Here is a 22,613-nt window from a genome sequence, read left to right as displayed (position 1 = left end):
CTCCTGAACATCTAGTCAAATGGCTACCCAGACTATTCACATTGCCCCTCTCCACACCACTCTCTGTTGTCATCTATGCAAAGTCACTTTAATTAACTCTACCTACATGTACATACTACCTCAACTAACCGGTGCCCCTGCACATTGACTCTGTTCCGGCACCCCCCTGTATATATATTATTTACTGCTCCTCTTTATTTACTTGTTACTTTTATCTCTTATTCTTATCCGTTATTTTTTAAACTGCACTGTCGGTAAGGGGCTTGAATGTAAGCATTTCACCTGTTGTATACGGAGCATGTGACTAATAAAATTAGATTTGATTAGATCTCAGAGATAGAATTGTGATGAGACATACAGTGGGGCAAAAAAGTATTTAGTCAGCCACCAATTGTGCAAGTTCTCCCACTTAAAAATATGAGAGGCCTGTCATTTTCATCATAGGTACACTTCAACTCTGACAGACAAAATGAGAAAAAAAAATCCTGAAAATCACATTGTAGGATTTTTTATGAATTTATTTGCAAATTATGGTGGAAAATAAGAATTTGGTCACCTACAAACAAGCAAGATGTCTGGCTCTCACAGACCTGTAACTTCTTCTTTAAGAGGCTCCTCTGTCCTCCACTCATTACCTGTATTAACCTGTTTGAACTTGTTATCAGTATAAAAGACACCTGTCCACAACCTCAAACAGTCACACTCCAAACTCCACTATGGCCAAGACCAAAGACCTGTCAAAGGACACCAGAAACAAAATTGTAGACCTGCACCAGGCTGGGAAGACTGAATCTGCAATAGGTAAGCAGCTTGGTTTGAAGAAATCAACTGTGGGAGCAATTATTCGGAAATGGAAGACATACAACACCACTGATAATCTCCCTCGATCTGGGGCTCCACGCAAGATCTCAACTCCGTGGGGTCAAAATGATCCCAAGAACGGTTAGCAAAAATCCCAGAACCCCACGGGGGGACCTAGTGAATGACCTGCAGAGAGCTGGGACCAAAGTAACAAAGTCTACCATCAGTAACACACTACGCCGCCAGGGACTCAAATCCTGCAGTGCCAGATGTGTCCCCCTGCTTAAGCCAGTACATGTCCAGGCCCGTCTGAAGTTTGCTAGAGAACATTTGGATGATCCAGAAGAAGATTGGGAGAATGTCATATGGTCAGATGAAACCAAAATATAACTTTTTGGTAAAAACTCAACTCGTCGTGTTTGGAGGACAAAGAATGCTGAGTTGCATCCAAAGGACACCATACCTACTGTGATGCATGGGGGTGGAAACATCATGCTTTGGGGCTGTTTTTCTGCAAAGGGACCAGGACGACTGATCCGTGTAAAGGAAAGAATGAATGGGGCCATGTATCGTGAGATTTTGAGTGAAAACCTCCTTCCATCAGCAAGGGCATTGAAAATGAAACGTGGCTGGGTATTTCAGCATGACAATGATCCCAAACACACCACCCGGGCAATGAAGGACTGGCTTCGTAAGAAGCATTTCAAGGTCCTGGAGAGGCCTAGCCAGTCTCAAGATCTCAACCCCATAGAAAGTCTTTGGAAGTCCGTGTTGCCCAGCAACAGCCCCAAAACATCACTGCTCTAGAGGAGATCTGCATGGAGGAATGGGCCAAAATACCAGCAACAGTGTGTGAAAACCTTGTGAAGACTTACAGAAAACGTTTGACCTCTGATATTGCCAACAAAGGGTATATAACAAAGTATTGAGATAAACTTATTTTCCACCATAATTTGCAAATAAATTCATTAGAAATCCTACAATGTGATTTTCTGGATTTTTTTCTTCTCATTTTGTCTGTCATTGTTGAAGTGTACCTATGATGAAAATTACAGGCCTCTCTCATATTTTTAAGTGGGAGAACTTGCACAATTGGTGGCTGACTAAATACTTTTTTGCCCCACTGTATATCTGTGAACGGGTATAAAACGATGTCTATAGTGTTGAAAGTTTACAAAAGTGCATTGGTCTCCATCATTGAGAAATTGAAAAAATATGGAACTACCCAGACTCTGCCTACAGCTGGCTGTCTGAACAAACTGAGCAACCGGGCAAGAAGGACCTTGGTCAGGGAGGTGACCAAGAACCTAATGGCCACTATGACAGAACTACAGAGTTCCTTGGCTGAGATGGGAGAACCTGCCAGAAGGACAACAGTCTCTACAGCGCTTCACCAATCTGGGCTTCATGGGAAAGTGGCCAGACAGAAGCCACTCCTGAGTAAAAGGCACAAGACGGCACATCTGGAGTTTTCAAAAAGGCACGTGAAAGACAAAATATTCTGTTGTTTAATGAGACAAAAATGTAACTATTTGGCCTGAATACAAAGCACTATGTCTGCAGAAACCCAGGCACAGCTCATCGCCCATCTAACACCATCCCTACCGTGAAGCGTGGTGGTGGCAGCATCATGCTATGGGGATGCTTTTCAGCGGCAGGGACTGGGAGACTGGTAAGGACAGAGGGAACAACGAATGGAGCCAAATACAGGCAAATCCTTGATGAGAACCTGATTCAGAGTGAAAACTACCTTAGACAGGGGTGACGATTTACGTTCCAACAGGACAATGACCCAAGCATACAGCCAAAGCAACGCTGGAATGGCGTCAGAACAAGAATGTGAAAGTCCTTAAATTCGCCCAGCCAAAGCCCAGACTTCAATGCCATTGGAAATGTATCGCCGCTCTCCATCTAACTTAACAGAGTTTAAGAAAATCTGATATGATGATGAAAATCCCCAAATCCAGTGACAGACATACCCAAAGTATTGAGTTAGGGGTGTGACTACTTATTTAAATGAGATTAGATATTTCTGTATTTCATTTTCAATAAATTAGCAAAAACAATTCTACAAACATGTTTAAACTTTGTCATTATTGTGTGTAGATGGGTGAGAAAAAAATATTTTCAATCCATTTTTAATTCAGGCTGAAGCACAACATAACTGCCTCCTTATTTTTCAAGCATGGTGGTGGCTGCATCATGGTATGGGTATGCTTGACATCAGCAAAGACTGGGGAGTTTTTCAGGATGAAAAGAAACAGGTTGGAGCTAAACACAGGCAAAATCCTAGTGGAAAACCTGATTCAGGCTGCTTTACACCAGACACTTGGAGAGGAATTCAACTTTCAGGAGGATAATAACCTACAACACAACGCCAAATCTACTCTAGTTGCTTACCAAGAAGACAGTGAATTTTCCTGAGTGTCCAAGTTACAGTTTTGACTTTTGATCTACTTGAAAATCTATGTCAAGACTTGAAAATATTGCACAATACAGGTGTGCAAAGCTCTTATGAGTCTTACCCAAGAAGTCTCACAGCTGCAATCAATTCTAACATGTATGGACGCAAAACTGAATACATTTCAACTCTATATCTGACATGGTACAGGGGTCTTCTTTTTTAAACCCATAACCATGTGTGTAAGGTATTCCTTTTGTTTCAAAATAGATGTGTTTAAGACTACCAAGAAACACTCTGTGTGACCCTGATTCAGCCCACTGCAGTAAAAGGTTAATCCCATTTTGTACCACAGTAAAATGTAAAGAATTCCAAGTGGGGTGTTTACCTTCTGTAGGCACTGTACACAAACACACACACACACACTTGAGAGTGCATCTGTGAGGGGCGATCAATACAGTCTCATGTTCAGGGTCTTTTTACCTGTGCTTCACCTGCTTCCCCTCTCGCTCTCTTTCACACTCTCCCTATTTCTCCATCCCTCTCTCCATCGCTATCTCTATCATTCCCTCTATCAGAGAGAGGTTCAGATGTAGGATCTTCATTTGAGCCAGTTTGCTACAGCAGGAAAATAATGGACATTTTTTTAGGGTTCATATATTTTTCTTTAAGGAAAATCAAGTCTTAAATGTCATAGTGGATTACAAACTTACAAACTTAGAAGCCTGTTTAAAACTAAAATACACTACAAGTTTGCGTTTCCTGCTGTGCTGGGGAATTCTCAGTAGCAAAAGAGGGATCAAATGAAGATCCTACATCTGTATAAGCACATGGACAGGTGCCTGCTGTGTGTCTCTAGGGGATGGTCCTCGGGGACTGGTGTAAACTGCCGGCCCAGCTTTTCTCTCCTGTCACACAAAACACACCGTGTGAGAAAGTCAATTCAATCTGATTTCATCACAGTGCATCCTCCCAGGAGGTGGTGTGTGTGGGGTTTGGTGTGTGGCTTATCCACAGTCCCCCCGGTAATGCAGAGTACACAGGAATATGAATATAACAGTGAAACTCTCTGTTATTGAATAACGTTACCAGTGCTATTCCTGGATCGTAAAGAGTGCTTGTTCCGTGCCGTGTCTGTGACTTTGAAAGTGTGCGTGTGTGTGTTTGTGTCGCCATGCTTGTGTGTGTGTCGCCATGCTTGTGTGTGGACCTGTATGCATGTGTATAAAGTTAAACGGGGGGCTAATATATTCAGGTATTTAAAAGTGTTTTGTTTGTTTTAAGTTGGGGTTTAGTAGCCGAAAGGCTAGCGTAATCCACGACACACATTTTTATCAGTTGTTCATTGCAGGCTAAATATTTACTTCTCATTAAGTGAATGAACCTTAATTCACACTGCCTAAGCACCTTCTGTCGGCACGAGTCCCCTGCGCTCTAATGAATGTATGCAAATCCATCATCAATCTGAAGATTAGCTACAGCGCTGTGCTGTGCAGTGCGTGTGTGTGTGTGTGTGTGTGTGTGTGTGTGTGTGTGTGTGTGTGTGTGTGTGTGTGTGTGTGTACAGAGAGATTGTGTTTCTGTTGAAATACTGATATGAAAATAACTGAAGTTTAGCTTTAGAGGAGATGTCAGACTAGAGTACCTTCTCTCTCTCTCTCTCACTCTCACACTCTCTCTCCCTCTCTCTCCCTCTCTCTCTCTCTCTCTCTCTCTCTCTCTCTCTCACACTCTCTCACACTCTCTCTCTCTCTCTCTTTCTCTCTCTCTCTCTCTCTTTCTCTCTCTCTTTCTCTCTCTCTCTCTCTCTCTCTCTACTGCTTGATTGGAAGGTGAAAGGGATGGAAAGAGGATGGATGGAAAGAGGATGGAGGGAAGAGGAGAAGGGGGAGGTAGAAAAGGACAGATGGATGGAGGGGTTTTGAACAGTCACTGTAAGCATCATTATTACTTTATTATTTCTCTATGTTCTCTCTGTATTGTGGGGAAAGGCCCGTGATGAAGCATTTCACTGTTAGTCTGCACCTGTTGTTTTACCAAGCATGTGACCAATACAATTACATTTGATTTGACCAGGTCACAGTATCAAAGTTCACATTTCCCTGAGGAAGGAATGTGAAGAGGAAGGGAGGGAGGTGGTAAAGATGATTAAACACCCTGTAAATAGCGAAGATAGGACAGGGACGTGTGTTGTGTGTTTGCATGCGTGTGTGTGTGTGTGTGAGGGTTGCTGCTGCTGGAGAGGAGAGGAGAAAGCTATTTTGGAAAACTGTTGAGCTGTTTATTTGCAAGTCATTGAAGCTGAAGTGATGCGCCCTGGGAATCGCCACCGAGCCCTGCTCCGCAACAGCTGCCGTCCCTAAGTGAGTTAACGCGCGTCAGACATCTTTATGTCACGACGGCCCGTGATTTATGCCGCATTGCTCGGCGGAGCCACAGAGCCTGCCCGCGGCAGCAAGAGAGAATCAGCTGAAGCCATCCGTTTGGCGGCTGAGTGAAAAGAGCATGTGGATTAATGGCTCTGTCAGAGTTTATATGCGCAAAGAACGAACACTGATTAGATTATTAAGCAATTAGCCATTTATCACCGTGGAACTAGGTAGCCGGGTAATTAAAGTTGTGGTGGTTTACCCACGGAAAGAACGTACCACTCACACAATATTACAGTCACTACCACAGATATCTGGAACTATAGGAAGAACACAGGACTCACACACTGTTACAGTCACTACCACAGATATCTGGAACTATAGGAGGAACACAGGACTCACACACTGTTACAGTCACTACCACAGAGATCTGGAACTATAGGAAGAACACAGGACTCACACTGTTACAGTCACTACCACAGAGATCTGGAACTATAGGAAGAACACAGGACTCACACTGTTACAGTCACTACCACAGAGATCTGGAACTATAGGAAGAACACAGGACTCACACTGTTACAGTCACTACCACAGAGATCTGGAACTATAGGAAGAACACAGGACTCACACACTGTTACAGTCACTACCACAGAGATCTGGAACTATAGGAAGAACACAGGACACACACACTGTTACAGTCACTTCAGAGGTCTAGAACTGCAATATAAAGGGGTTCTGTGCTCTGTCAGTTGCTACAGAGGTATGGAACTAATATAGAGGGTTCTGTGTTCTGTTAGAACCACTACAGGTTTTATGACTATTGCAGTAGTAGTTATGTTAGTATAACTAGAGGGCATTAGGACAATACAGTAGTAGTTATGTCAGTATAACTAGAGGACATTAGGACAATACAGTAGTAGTTATGTCAGTATAACTAGAGGGCATTAGGACAGTACAGTAGTAGTTATGTCAGTATAACTAGAGGACATTAGGACAATACAGTAGTAGTTATGTCAGTATAACTAGAGGGCATTAGGACAATACAGTAGTAGTTATGGCAGTATAACTAGAGGGCATTAGGACAATACAGTAGTAGTTATGTCAGTATAACTAGAGGACATTAGGATAATACAGTAGTAGTTATGTCAGTATAACTAGAGGACATTAGGACAATACAGTAGTAGTTATGGCAGTATAACTAGAGGGCATTAGGACAATACAGTAGTAGTTATGTCAGTATAACTAGAGGACATTAGGACAATACAGTAGTAGTTATGTCAGTATAACTAGAGGACATTAGGACAATACAGTAGTAGTTATGGCAGTATAACTAGAGGGCATTAGGACAATACAGTAGTAGTTATGTCAGTATAACTAGAGGACATTAGGACAATACAGTAGTAGTTATGTCAGTATAACTAGAGGGCATTAGGACAATACAGTAGTAGTTATGTCAGTATAACTAGAGGGCATTAGGACAATACAGTAGTAGTTATGGCAGTATAACTAGAGGGCATTAGGACAATACAGTAGTAGTTATGGCAGTATAACTAGAGGGCATTAGGACAATACAGTAGTAGTTATGGCAGTATAACTAGAGGGCATTAGGACAATACAGTAGTAGTTATGGCAGTATAACTAGAGGGCATTAGGACAATACAGTAGTAGTTATGGCAGTATAACTAGAGGGCATTAGGACAATACAGTAGTAGTTATGTCAGTATAACTAGAGGGCATTAGGACAGTACAGTAGTAGTTATGTTAGTATAACTAGAGGGCATTAGGACAGTACAGTAGTAGTTATGGCAGTATAACTAGAGGGCATTAGGACAATACAGTAGTAGTTATGGCAGTATAACTAGAGGGCATTAGGACAATACAGTAGTAGTTATGGCAGTATAACTAGAGGGCATTAGGACAATACAGTAGTAGTTATGTCAGTATAACTAGAGGGCATTAGGACAGTACAGTAGTAGTTATGTCAGTATAACTAGAGGGCATTAGGACAGTACAGTAGTAGTTATGGCTATATGACTAGAGGACATTAGGACAGTACAGTAGTAGTTATGTCAGTATAACTAGAGGGCATTAGGACAGTACAGTAGTAGTTATGTCAGTATACCTAGAGGACATTAGGACAGTACAGTAGTAGTTATGTCAGTATACCTAGAGGACATTAGGACAATACAGTAGTAGTTATGGCTATATGACTAGAGGACATTAGGACAGTACAGTAGTAGTTATGTCAGTATAACTAGAGGGCATTAGGACAGTACAGTAGTAGTTATGTCAGTATACCTAGAGGACATTAGGACAGTACAGTAGTAGTTATGTCAGTATACCTAGAGGACATTAGGACAGTACAGTAGTAGTTATGTCAGTATACCTAGAGGACATTAGGACAGTACAGTAGTAGTTATGTCAGTATAACTAGAGGATATTAGGACAGTACAGTAGTAGTTATGTCAGTATAACTAGAGGGCATTAGGACAGTACAGTAGTAGTTATGTCAGTATAACTAGAGGGCATTAGGACAGTACAGTAGTAGTTATGTCAGTATAACTAGAGGATATTAGGACAGTACAGTAGTAGTTATGTCAGTATAACTAGAGGACATTAGGACAGTATGGTGATAGTTATGTTAGTATAACTAGAGGGCATTAGGACAGTACAGTAGTAGTTATGGCTATATGACTAGAGGACATTAGGACAGTACAGTAGTAGTTATGTCAGTATAACTAGAGGACATTAGGACAATACAGTAGTAGTTATGGCTATATGACTAGAGGACATTAGGACAGTACAGTAGTAGTTATGGCAGTATAACTAGAGGACATTAGAACAGTACAGTAGTAGTTATGGCAGTATAACTAGAGGGCATTAGGACAGTACAGTAGTAGTTATGGCTATATGACTAGAGGACATTAGGACAATACAGTAGTAGTTATGGCTGTATAACTAGAGGACATTAGGACAGTACAGTAGTAGTTATGGCAGTATAACTAGAGGACATTAGGACAATACAGTAGTAGTTATGGCTGTATGACTAGAGGACAATACAGTAGTAGTTATGGCAGTATAACTAGAGGACATTAGGACAATACAGTAGTAGTTATGGCAGTATAACTAGAGGACATTAGGACAATACAGTAGTAGTTATGGCAGTATAACTAGAGGACATTAGGACAATACAGTAGTAGTTATGGCAGTATAACTAGAGGACATTAGGACAATACAGTAGTAGTTATGGCAGTATAACTAGAGGACATTAGGACAATACAGTAGTAGTTATGGCAGTATAATTAAGGGACATTAGGACAATATAGTAGTAGTTATGGCAGTATAACTAGAGGACATTAGGACAATACAGTAGTAGTTATGACTATATGACTAGAGAACATTAGCTAGTCATGCTTGAGAGTGACAGATGAAGACGAGCAGCGAGCAGAGAAAGGCTTTGTTCTTCCCTCCTTTAGAACATTTTGAGATGAACAGAAGCCATTTTTCCATTTTAACCATGATAGTCAAGGTTAGGGTGTCATGGCAGAGAGACATCACACGTCTTTGTCACAGATACCAGCTCAGGATACAGGCGTATCCCTCCCCCACACTTTAACATTCGACATGCAGCAGCAATGGGGAATACTATTATAGCGGAAAACATCTTTAATGTCCTACATCGTTCACATTCACGATATCCGTTTAATTCTCTGTGTATGTCGTCACCCGTCCTTGGTGGAGATCCCGTATCTGTTTATTTAACCTTTCTTTGTGTAGAGGTGTGTGTCTCTGCTCGCTGTGGTGGAGTCATGTCAGGTGGAGGGTCCATGCTGGTCCAGTCAAACTGCATTACAAGCACTGCCATTAGGGAGGGAGGGAGGGACAGAAAGAGCGAAACAAAGAGAGAATGTGAGTGAGGGAGGGAGGAAGAGAGAAAGAGAAAAGGAGAGAAAGCTAGGGAGAAATAGGAAGAAGAATAGAGGGATGAAGAGAGTAAGAGAGATGAGAAGAGGCTGACGGACAATGAGCAGAGGAGCGAGGGTTGACGGGTAAAGGCGGTGGACGTGTGGCAGCAGGCAGGCTCAGCAACACGCAAACTACACAAATTAAGTACACAACGCACGTGTCACAGTTTTGACAACACATTTCAGGGAGTCCCAGGGAGGATGTCTACTGCCACAGAAAGTTAGATACACTGGGATACACACACACAGTCACGCACACACACACATGCACAGACACACAGACAGACACACACACAGAAGAAGACACTTTATTTTGATTTGGTTAAGATGGTTAGTTTCAGTGTCAGTCTGAGACTGAGTCCTTTTTTCACACATTTGAACTAACGCTTCACTGATTGTGTGTGTGTGTGTGTGTGTGTGTGTGTGTGTGTGTGTGTGTGTGTGTGTGTGTGTGTACCCCAAGGTCTGTCCTGCTGTGGGGAGGACTATTTGAACTCCTCCACATCACTCTGCTGTGTTGGCCATGATGGTTTTCCTAGAATGCATCCTGCTGGTAACGGAACGGTTCATCTGCAGTGCTGCGGGTCAGAGGTCATCAACCAGGAAGAGGAGTGCTGTAACGGAGTGGGCTACAACCCCCACAGACATGTGTGTGCTGACAGAGTGTCATCTGGACTAGTGAAGGAGGTAAGGAGGCAGAGTCATCTGTCTATGACTCTGTGTAGGGGGTGGGGAGGTTGTATATGTAGTATTGTACATACTATACTGTATGTGTCCTGACTTCTAGAAATAGTTTGGCATTTAGTGTATTATCAATCATTATTCATGTAATCATTATTCATGTAATTATTATAAATACAAAAGTATGTGAACACCCCTTCAAATGAGGGGATTTGGCTATTTCAGCCTCACCCGTTGCTGACAGATGTGTAAAATCGAGCACACAGCCATGCAATCTCCATAGACAAACATTGGCAGTAGAATGGCCTTACTGAAGAGCTCAGTGACTTTCAACGTAGAAACGTCATAGGATACCACCTTTCCAACAAGTCCAACAAGCCCTGCTAGAGTGAGTGGTGTGAAGCTCGCCGCTATTGGACTCTGGAGCAGTGGAAACACTGTCTCTGGAGTGATGAGTCACGCTTCACCATCTGGCAGTCTTACGGACGAATCTGGATTTGGCGGATGCCAGGAGAACTCTACCTGCCCATCTGCATAGTCCCAACTGTAAAGTTTGTCAAGTTTGGTGGAGGAAGAATAATAAATCTTAACGCTACAGTTTACAATGACAGTTTACAATGACATTATAGATGATTCTGTACATCCAACTTTGTGGCAACAGTTTGGGGAAGGCCCTTTCCTGTTTCAGCATGAAAATGCCCCCGTGCACAAAGCGAGTCATGATCGGTGTGGAAGAACTTGACTGGCCTGCACAGAGCCCTGACCTCAACCCCATCTATCACCTTTGGGATGAATTGGAACGCCGACTGCGTGCCAGGCCTAATCACCCAACATCAGTGCCCGACCTCACTAATGCTCTTGCAGCCAGTCCCCAGATCAATGTTCCAACATCTAGTGGAAAGCCTGTTATAGCAGATAAGGGGGGACCAACTTCATATTAATGCCCATGATTTTGGAATGAGATGTTCGATGAGCAGGGGTCCACATACTTTTGGTCATGTAGTGTATATTGGACTGTGTGGGATGACAGCAGGTCTGAATGTATATCTATATATCTGAACACACACACACTCCTCAGGAGTCAGGGACCTGAGCCATAGCCCATTTATCAGTTGCTCCCAGGCTGTGATAGTGTGTTCCTATCCCAGCATGAGAGCAAGAAAGGTAAGAGGAGAAGAAGAGAGAGAGAGGAGAGTACTGGGGAGGAACTGTCATTATCTCCTAATGATGTCATTAAGACAGCAGCCGCGCTACACACACACACATGTTCACATACATGTTCACACACATGGCTTCCTGAAGAAACCAACCGGTATATACATACCATACCATGGCTTAGTTACAGTTAATGGTAACAGACAGAAACACACATACTGTATATACAGTCATATGAATACTAGACACAGTGAAATACAAATATGGATCAGAAGTCCCCACATGGATAGGAGAAGGATATTTTAGGCTTAGAGGTTATGGTTAGTGTTAAAATTTGGGTTAGGTTTAGGGTTAGGAGTTAGACTTAGGTTCAGGGTTAGTGTTTGAGGTTAGGGTTAAAGTTAGGTTTAGGGTTAGGAGTTAGACTTAGGTTCAGGGTTAGTGTTTGAGGTTAGGGTTAAAGTTAGGTTTAGGGTTAGGAGTTAGACTTAGGTTCAGGGTTAGTGTTTGAGGTTAGGGTTAAAGTTAGGTTAGGGGTTAGGGAAATAGGATTTTGAATGGGAATAAATTGTTAGGTCCCCACAAGGATATTAAAACAAAACGTTGTGTGTGTGCATTCTGTATGTCTAACTGCAGTGTGTTGTCTCCTTTCCAGGCCCAGTGTTTTCCCAGTACTCTGTGTTCAGTTTCTGCTGCCTCCACAGCCTACTGTGGGTCCTGTTCCTTCAACCTGTCTCTCTACATCTGTACCTGGGTCCTCACTACACACACACCTGAAACCACAACGCTAAACTCACCGCAAACTACACACTCACTCATGACCTCACACACCCCCCTGACCTCACACACCCCCCTGACCTCACACACCCCCCTGACCTCACACCCCCCCATGACCACACACCCCCCCATGACCACACACACTCCTTTGGAACAGTCTGATCCAGGCCTCTGCTCCTCCCAAGAAGATTTGATCTACAGTGGAGTGGCCAATAGATACAGCTACACAGGTATGACTACTGGCCAATAGATACAGCTACACAGGTATGACTACTAGCCAATAGATACAGCTACACAGGTATGACTACTAGCCAATAGATACAGCTACACAGGTATGACTACTAGCCAATAGATACAGCTACACAGGTATGACTACTAGCCAATAGATACAGCTACACAGGTATGACTACTAGCCAATAGATACAGCTACACAGGTATGACTACTAGTCAATAGATACAGCTACACAGGTATGACTACTAGCCAATAGATACAGCTACACAGGTATGACTACTAGCCAATAGATACAGCTACACAGGTATGACTACTAGCCAATAGATACAGCTACACAGGTATGACTACTAGCCAATAGATACAGCTACACAGGTATGACTACTAGCCAATAGATACAGCTACACAGGTATGACTACTAGCCAATAGATACAGCTACACAGGTATGACTACTGTACATTGCATTCAACACTACAACTTCATTAGCACCCTCAGTGGTTATTTAGAGTAGCTTTTGTCTTGACCAATCAGAAACAACCTTACTGAGCTGTGGCAACAAATAAATGATTGTGTAAATTCATGTGACATTGGAGACCAATGCATATTCCATGACATTCCACGCTCACACTAACATGTGCTGAAACAGCTGCTTGTTTGCTAATTGCTGTAAGTCTCCGGTGGGTGGTGTCGTGGGCCTGTGAGCACCTCTGTATCATTACAACTTTAAGATGGCCATTTAAACACCATTTGAGGTCTCACTTTTATTTATCTGGCCGGAGGGAGTGAGTGTGCGTGTGTGCATGTGCGTGCGTGTGTGTGCGTGCGTGTGTGTGCGTGTGTGTGTGTCTGCGTGTGTCTGCGTGTGTGTGCGTGTGTGTGTGTGTGTGTGTGTGTGTGTGTCTGCGTGTGTGTGCGTGTGTGTGTGTGTGTGTGTGTGTGTGTGTCTGCGTGTGTCTGCGTGTGTGTGCGTGCGTGTGTGTGTGTGTGTGTCTGCGTGTGTACTCTTTCTGCACATTATTTATTTGGTTAGTTACATCTGTTTAATCAAGACTAATGGTAGTTTGCGGGGTGGAGGGTGTGTGAGTGTTGGCATTGTGTGGAGGAAAGGAGAAGAGAGTGATTCTAGTCAACGCTGTGACACCATCTGGGCAGAGGAACATAAAGCTGTCGCTGCCCCGCCATCCACCAGATGTTTCACACACACACACTCACACACACATACACACACACACACCAACTCAAACTGCAAACACACACAATGCTTTCATACCACAGAAACACATGCAAACACCTCACACACACATCTTACACACCACACATCCACTACTAACCTCAGTTTAACCACATACACTTAAGATAAAAATGAGCCACGTTGGCTACAATGCAAACTAATGATTAAAATCACCAATGTCCGGGTTTCACAGAAATACAAACACAACATTGCCACGAGAGATGGGCAATATGGACAAAAAGTCCAATTGCGATCAATGTAACTGTTTTACTCGATAAAGATAAATGCAACAATACATTTTACTTTACATTAGCAGCAGGGCTCTAGACAATTATTTTCCAGTGCCAAGTAAGACAACTGAGATGGTAGCCTATGATTAAAAAGGTCAGCTATTTCATGAAACATATCCAGGGAATTCATGATAGATATTTTAATGTGCAACCTGTCAAAATAGGATCCAGAATGATCAGATGTATTACTTATGATCAAATAATGTTTTTACAACAATCTACAGGAACGTTGTGTAGTAAAATCACTGAAAATGACTGACATGAGCAAAATTCTTGGGTAAGAGGAAGGCGATGTCGGGGATTATCGTCCCAGCTCTAACACACAAATACAGCATTGCAAATCGTGTCCAGGGTATACTGCTCTAAACTGGGACTTGTATTAGTGCTGGCATGGGACTTTGTTTATAGCCACTGCTCTTGCTAACAGAGGAAACGTTTGCGTTTGCTTTCCGTAAAGCTCTCCTGTAAGGGATCTATCTCACGTATGTTCACAGTCAAGATGTACGCATAAGGAGTACTTTTGACTGTGTGTGTGTGTGTGTGTGTGTGTGTGTGTGTGTGTGTGTGTGTGTGTGTGTGTGTGTGTGTGTGTGTGTGTGTGTGTGTGTGTGTGTGTGTGTGTGTGTGTGTGTGTGTGTGTGTGTGTGTGTGTGTGCGTGCGTGCGTGCGTGCGTGCGTGCGTGCGTGCGTGCGTGCGTGCGTGCGTGCGTGTGTGTGTGTGTGTGTGTGTGTGTTTGAGTGTATACTCCCCATGAGACAGCATAACTTTTACGGTCATGTTGCTGAATCTTTTATATGGCCTTTTTTGTACTGCTACTTTCTGTGTCATGTGTCTTCACTTGTTACTTCACTATTGGCCACTGATTCTGGTTATGACCTGGTTATTACTTGGGTATTACTGTTTATAACTGGTTATAACAATATTCCCAGACTCAGACTTGGAGCCTTATACCACCTATGAGTACAGAGTATCGGCCTGGAACAGTTATGGGCGTGGCTACAGCAACGTCACTGTGGTGACAACCAATGAGGACACGCCCTGGGGAGTGGCCCCGCCCCACTGGAGTCGCATAGGCGACCGTGATGACGTCGTACAGCTACATTGGCAGGCTCCCGCCAAGCCCAATGGTAAGCTTCGACAACACAGAACACACACACACACACACATTTGTGCTTTCTCATTGGTCTGTTTCCCGTTCCACCAGGTGACATCAGCCACTACGTGGTGCTGCGTGACGGACAGGAGCGTTACCGAGGAGATGAGAGGAGCTTTACAGATGTGGGTGGGATCCGTCCGTTCCAGGAGTACGGGTACTGGCTCCGGGCCTGTAACACCGCCGGCTGCACCGACAGCTCACAGGTGGGCCGCCTCACCTCTAAACTCTGACTTGTTGACCCTTCAACACTGACCTGTCAATGTGCTGCATGACGCAGGATGTGCCTGAATAGGATCCTCTTTAGCCTGGCCCAAACTAGTGCACTATATAGGGGACCTGTCAATGTGCTGCATGACGCAGGATGTGCCTGAATAGGATCCTCTTTAGCCTGGCCCAAACTAGTGCACTATATAGGGGACCTGTCAATGTGCTGCATGACGCAGGATGTGCCTGAATTGGATCCTCTTTAGCCTGGCCCAAACTAGTGCACTATATAGGGGACCTGTCAATGTGCTGCATGACGCAGGATGTGCCTGAATTGGATCCTCTTTAGCCTGGCCCAAACTAGTGCACTATATAGGGGACCTGTCAATGTGCTGCATGACGCAGGATGTGCCTGAATTGGATCCTCTTTAGCCTGGCCCAAACTAGTGCACTATATAGGGGACCTGTCAATGTGCTGCATGACGCAGGATGTGCCTGAATTGGATCCTCTTTAGCCTGGCCCAAACTAGTGCACTATATAGGGGACAAAGTGCTATTTCAGACAAAGCCACGTTCCCATATTCTTCACCTCAGAGGTCACATGGTTCTGCCTTCTTCCCTCTAGTTCATATCTACTTCACCCCTGACCTGGGATGTGTTCAGGAAGGTGAAACATTCAGAACTGCATTACATAAAGACACTACTGTTGGTTAACCTCGTCAAGATAAGGGAATCGTGTCTGTTCTATTAGCTTGCATTTCTAATTCTATCTTCAAGGCTCTGATGGTTTCATGCACCTGAGTGTGAAGTTAAGTCTATTTTACAGTAGTGGAACACTTCATTTTACACTAGATTATCCCTCAATATGACCACCTCTTGATGACTGTAAAGATAATCAGGGTTTCATTGAACCAGCCAGCTTCATACTTGATATTATGGTTGTGACTACATTTCACAGTACATAGTCCCCCCCCCCTAGGATGTCACTTGTTTGCGTTTGTGGTTGTGTTCACGTGTGTATCTTATGTTTCATTATGAAGTGTGTTTATGTAGATTAGGTTGATGTGTTATGGTTGATTTCCTACAGACAGAGACAAGGATAACAGACCATGACCTATAGTGTAGGCAGTGAAAAGCATGGTGCGGTGTATTCATGTCTGAACCCATGTTATTTGGCCAGTTGGGCTCTCTCTTTATTTCTCTCTCTCTTCCTCTCACTCTCTATCTTTCTCTCTCTCTCTCTCTCTCTCTCTCTCTCTCTTCCTCTCACTCTCTATATTCTCTCTCTCTCTCTCTCTCTCTCTCTCTCTCTTCTCTCTCTCTCTCTCTCTCTCTCTCTCTCTCTCTCTCTCTCTCTCTTTATCTTTCTCTCTCTCTCTCTCTCTCTCTCTCTCTCTCTCTCTCTCTCTCTCTCTCTCTCTCTCTCTTTATCTTTCTCTTTCTCTCTCTCTCTCTCTCTCTCTCTCTCTCTCTCTCTCTCTCTCTCTCTCTCTCTCTCCTCTCTGGTGGGTTCAGGAGTGCTGAGCAGACATGATATTCCTGATAGCAGCTTAATGGCTTGAGAACAGAGGCCCAGCTATCTCTCTGGGACTCCACTGATATCACACAATAATTAATTTCTTGGGCTTATAGGTGATGAAAGCCCAGATGAAAACTGTCTTTCTGGCTTTTGGCTAATTTTAGATCTAATTATGTTGCTAACAGCACACTCTTCTGTCTGGAGACTGGCCCTGTATACAAACCCCTGGACTGACAGAAAGAGAGGTAGGTAGGTAGGTAGGGAGAGAGAGAGTGGTCTAGAACAAGCCTGCACACACGTACACACACAGCGGCCCTGAGTGAGTGAGGTGGATTAGTTTGTACACCTGTTTGGATTGGCCAAACAGTCCCAATTATGGCCTAACCCAAGCTAAACCAATACACAACCACATCAATTACACACACACACCGGAGCTTGCTGCCATGACGACGGAATACACTGATGTAATCTGGTCATTCACTTAACGATGGTCCTTCATCCCTCCCTCGCTCCCTCCAGAGACCAGAGAGAGACCAGAGAGGGGAGGTAGAGAGAGATGGGGGGGTAGAGAGAGACCAGCGAGGGGGAGGTAGAGAGAGACCAGAGAGGGAGAGGGAGAGAGAGATGGGGGGCAGAGAGAAACCAGAGAGGGGAGGTAGATAAGTGATGGGGGGTAGAGAGAGACCAGAGAGGGGAGGTAGAGAGAGATGGGGGGTAGAGAGAGACCAGAGAGATGAGGGGTAGAGAGACACCAGCGAGGGGGGGTAGAGAGAGACCAGAGAGGGAGAGGTAGAGAGAGATGGGGGGTAGAGAGAGACCAGAGCGGGGAGGTAGAGAGTGATGGGGGATAGAGAGAGACCAGAGAGGGGGGGTAGAGAGAGACCAGAGAGGGGGGGTAGAGAGAGACCAGAGAGGGGGGGTAGAGAGAGGCCAGAGAGGGAGGTAGAGAGAGACCAGAGAGGGGAGGTAGAGTGAGACCAGAGAGGGGAGGTAGAGAGAGACCAGATAGGGGAGGTAGAGAGAGACCAGAGAAGGGGGGTAGAGAGAGGCCAGAGAGGGGAGGTAGAGAGAGACCAGAGAGGGGAGGTAGAGAGAGACCAGAGAGGGGAGGTAGAGAGAGACCAGAGAGGGGAGGTAGAGAGAGACCAGAGAGGGGAGGTAGAGAGAGACCAGAGAGGAGGGTGGTAGAAGAAGTTAAAGTAACAAAAAGGGTCAGAGAGAGAGAAAGTGCAGGGAAGAAAAAGAGACAGATGGAAGAGAGAGAAAGAGAGAGAGAGAGAGATAAAGTGCAGGGAAGAGAAAGAGTCAGAGATGGGGGAGGTGTGAGAGATAGAAAGAGATAGAAAGGGAGAAGAGGGAGAAAGATAGACCAGGGAGAGGGTAAGTGAAGAGAATGGAAAGGGTCAGAGAGAGAAGGAGAAAGGGGGTGATGGGGAAAAGGGAGAAACAGAGAAGAATTGAATGTAACAAAGGGAGGGATAGGAGGGGGAGAACAGCGTGGTAACTAGGTGTTGTGGTCTTGTCCTAATAGTGTGTCAGGGTGTGGGACAGCAGAGGGAAACAGTAGTGACATTCTATTAGACCAGGATATCCCTGCTACCATGAGGACCAGATTGCCAGGTAATTCTCTTTGCTCACTCGACAGTCACTAAACGTTCACACCGGGTGCAAAGCTTACACACTTTGTTTGGTGTTGTTGTTGTTGTTTCCCCTTTGAATTGAGTCATTTAGCTCATATTCTCATCCAGAGCAACTGGCTGGTCAGATACACCCGTATATAATTTGAGCCTTGAAAATAGTAAAACCTTCAAATGCTGCTGTAGTGCAGCTGGTTCAATGCCTGGGTCAATCACTTTCCTCTTTCCTTGTATCCTCTCTTATCTATCTCCCCTCTGGTTCCATCATGTCTTTATAGACCAGGGAAAGTGGAATTCTACTCCCCTTTTTAAATCATATTTACACTACCGGTCAAAAGTTTGGACACACCGACTCATTCAAAGGTTTTTCTTTATTTTTACTATTTTCTACGTTGTAGAATAATATTGAAGACATCAAAACCATGAAATAACACATATGAAATCATGTAGTAACCAAAAAAGTGTTTAAACAAATCCAAATATATTTTATATTTGAGATTCTTCAAATCGCCACCCTTTGCCTTGATGACAGCTTTGCACACTCTTGGCATTCTCTCAACCAGCTTCATAAGGTAGTCACCTGGAATGCATTTCAATTAACAGATGTGCCTTGTTAAAAGTTAATTTGTGGAATTTCTTTCCTTCTTAATGCGTTTGAGCCAATCAGTTGTGTTATGACAAGGTAGGGGTGGTATACAAAAGATAGCCCTATTTGTTAAAAGACCAAGTCCATATTATGGCAAGAACAGCTCAAATAAGCAAAGAGAAATGACAGTCCATCATTACTTTAAGACATGAAGGTCAGTCAATATGGAACAAGTGTAGTCGCAAAAACCATCAAGAGCTATGATGACACTGGCCCTCATGAAGAACGCCACAGGAATGGAAGACCCAGAGTGAGAAGACTGTGTGAATCAGGCCTTCGTGGTCGAATTGCTGCAAAGAAACCACTACTAAAGGACACCAATAAGAAGAAGAGACTTGTTTGGGCCAAGAAACATGAGCAATGGACATTAGACTGGTGGAAATGTGTTCTTTGGTCTGGAGTCCAAATTGGAGGTTTTGGTTCCAACCGCCGTGTCTTTGTGAGACGCTGTATGGGTGAATGGATGATCTCTGCATGTGTGGTTCCCACAGTAAAGGATGGAGGAGGAGGTGTGATGGTGTGGGGGTGCTTTGCTGGTGACACTGTCTGTGATTTATTTAGAATTCAAGGCACACTTAACCAAATCAAATCAAACTTTATTTGTCACATGCAAGTGTGGACCTTACAGTGAAATGCTTACTACAAGCCCTTAACCAACAGAGCAGTTCAAAAAGAGTTCAGAAAATATTTACCAAATAGACTAAAGTAAAAAATAATCAAAAGTTACACAATAACATAACAATAACAAGGCTATATGCAGGGGGTACCGGTACCGAGTCAGTGTGCGGGGGTACAGGTTAGAGGTCATTTGTACATGTAGGTAGGGGTGAAGTTACTATGCATAGATAATAAACAGCGAGTTGCAGCAGTGTAAAAAGTAATAGTCTGGGTGGCCATTTGATTAATTGTTCTCCAGGCTAATGGCTTGGGGGTAGAAGCTGTTAAGGAGCCTTTTGGTCCTAGACTTGGTGCTCTGGTACCGCTTTCCGTGCGCTAGCAGAGAAAACAGTCTAGGACTTGGGTGACTGGAGTCTCTGACAATTTTATGGGCCTTCCTCTGACACTGACTATTATCTAGGTCCTGGATTGCAGGAAGCTTGGCCCCAGTGATGTACTGGGCAGTACACACTACCTTCTGTAGCACCAGATGCTGAGCAGTTGCCATACCAGGCGGTGATGGAACCGGTCAGGTTGCTTTCGATGGTGCAGCTGTAGAACATTTTGAGGATCTGGGGACCCATGCCAAATCTTTTCAGTCTCCTGAGGGGGACAAGGTTTTGTGGTGCCTTTTTCACAACTGTCTTGGTGTGTTTGGACCATGATAGATCGTTGGTGATGTGGACACCAAGGAACTTGCAATTCTTAACCCGCTCCACTACGGCCTCGTTGATGTTAATGGGGGCCTGTTTGGCCCGCCTTTTCCTGTAATCCACGATCAGCTCCTTTGTCTTGTTCACATTGAGGGAGAGGTTGTTGTCCTGGCACCACACTGCCAGTTCTCTCATCGTTGTCGGTGATGTCAGATTCCAAACCAGCATGGCTACCACAGCATTCTGCAGCGATATGCCATCCCAGCTGGTTTGGGCTTAGTGGGACTGTCATTTGTTTTTCAACAGGAAATGACCCAACACACATCCAGGCTGTGTAAGGGCTATTTGACCAATAAGAAGAGTGATGAGTGCTGCATCAGATGACCTGGCCTCCACAATCACCCGACCTCAACCCAATTGAGATGGTTTGGGATGAGTCGGACCGCAGAGTGACGGAAAAGCAGCCAACAAATGCTCAGCATATGTGGGAACTCCTTCAAGACTGGTGGAAAAGCATTCAAGGTGAAGCTGGTTGAGAGAATGCCAAGTGTGTGCAAAGCTGTCATCAAGGAAAAGGGTGGCTATTTGAAGAATCTCAAATATAAGAAAACATAAGAGTAGATGTTCTGAAACTTTTGACCAGTAGTGTATATAATAAAGAAAACGGGATAAATAAGGAATTAGACAGAAAGCTATATACAGGGTCATTGCGTAGGTAGGTAATGATGACATGTTCCGCGCATTCTGTTTCTCTTGTATGTGTCAGTGACTAACAGGTCTCTCTCTCCCTCTCTCTAGGTCCTGGCTGTTACTGTGCAGGGGATACCAGAGGAAGTGGGTTCTCCCATAGTTACAGCTCTGGGTCCTGGCTCTCTAAGGCTCAGCTGGGCCCCTCCCTCTAAAGCCAATGGCATCATACGACTCTACCACATCAACATGACTAGCACCGGGACAATACACACTCACACACCCTCGGATGGACCGCTCAACTACACTCTTACAGGTACAACCCAAACACACACACACGTATGCACACATACACACACATACCAATGTATACAGAGTATGGTGTCAGCACTCCTACTGTACAATGCAGACAAAAATACTACTAAGGATTACACACACACTATTACACACAGACACACACAAGTCCACCCTTCAGAAGACCACTGAGATGGTTGGATACATGCTTTCACTCTCCTCTCCTCCTCCCCCCTTCCCGCTCCTCTCCCACCTCCTCTCATACCCCCCTCTCCTCCTCTCCTCCTTCCTCCTTTCATCCTCCATCCTCTCCCTCTGCGCCTTTCCCCCTCCTCCTCTCCTCTCCTCTCCCCATTCCCCTCCTCTCCCTCCTCCTCTCCTCTCCCAAACCTCCTCCTCTCCTCAACCCATCCCCTCCTCTCCCTCCTCCCCTCCTCCTCTCCTCTCCCCATCCCCCTCATATCCCATGTCCTCTCCTTTCCTCTCCCCCTCCACTCCTCCTCTCCTCCTCCCTCCTTTCATCCTCCATCCTCTCCCTCTGCGCCTTTCCTCCTCCTCTCCCTCCTCCTCTCCTCTCCCCATTCCCCTCCTCTCCCTCCTCCTCTCCTCTCCCCATCCCCCTCCTTTCCCTCCTCCTCTCCTCTCCCCATCCCCCTCCTCCTCTCCTCTCCCCATCCCCCTCCTCCTCTCCTCAACCCATCCCCCTCATCTCCCACCTCCTCTCATCCTCTCTCCCTCATCTCCCACCTCCTCTCATCCTCTCCCCCTCCTCTCCTCCTCTCTCCCTCATCTCCCACCTTCTCTCATGCTCTCCCCGCACCTTTCATCCTCTCCCCTCGCTCCTTTCCTCCTCTCCTTTCCTCTCCCCCTCCTCTCCTCTTCTCCCCTCTCCCCCCTCCTTTCATCCTCTCCCCTCGCTCCTTTCCTCCTCCCCTGCTCCTTTCCTCGCTCCTTTCCTCTCCCCCTCCTTTTGTCCTCTTCTCCTTTCCCCCCTCCACCTCCTCCTCTCCTCCTCTATTCCTTTCCCCTCCTTTCCACTCTCCTCCTCTCCCCGCCTTCTCTCGTCCTCTCCTCCTCTCCCCGCCTCCTCTCGTCCTCGCTGTCCTGTGTTTATTTATGCATACTGTTTCTGGAAGCAATCTAATGACTGAATTTACACTGGATTCCCGCCATGAGCCAGCCCTTCCCCTCACACTCACACAGAGGCCTCTGATCTATGCTTCTTCATTCATACACACACGCACACAGAAACACATACTG

General features: G+C 44.9%; 1 protein-coding gene across 1 annotated transcript in view; it reads left to right on the top strand.

Moving 5' to 3' along the window:
* LOC109894627 (usherin-like) overlaps positions 1–22,613 on the top strand; it is a 378,093-nt gene that overhangs the window by 282,140 nt on the left and 73,340 nt on the right. The window contains 5 exon segments of the mRNA XM_031828079.1: positions 10,000–10,223; positions 12,028–12,379; positions 14,830–15,027; positions 15,105–15,259; positions 21,171–21,375. Coding sequence (XP_031683939.1) covers positions 10,000–10,223; positions 12,028–12,379; positions 14,830–15,027; positions 15,105–15,259; positions 21,171–21,375 — 1,134 coding nt within the window.

This window comes from Oncorhynchus kisutch, linkage group LG7 (genome assembly GCF_002021735.2).
Source record: "Oncorhynchus kisutch isolate 150728-3 linkage group LG7, Okis_V2, whole genome shotgun sequence".
NCBI classification, from domain to species: domain Eukaryota; kingdom Metazoa; phylum Chordata; class Actinopteri; order Salmoniformes; family Salmonidae; genus Oncorhynchus; species Oncorhynchus kisutch.
The sequence above is the reverse complement of the archived record's forward strand: the minus strand, read 5'-3'. Positions and strand labels throughout refer to the sequence as shown.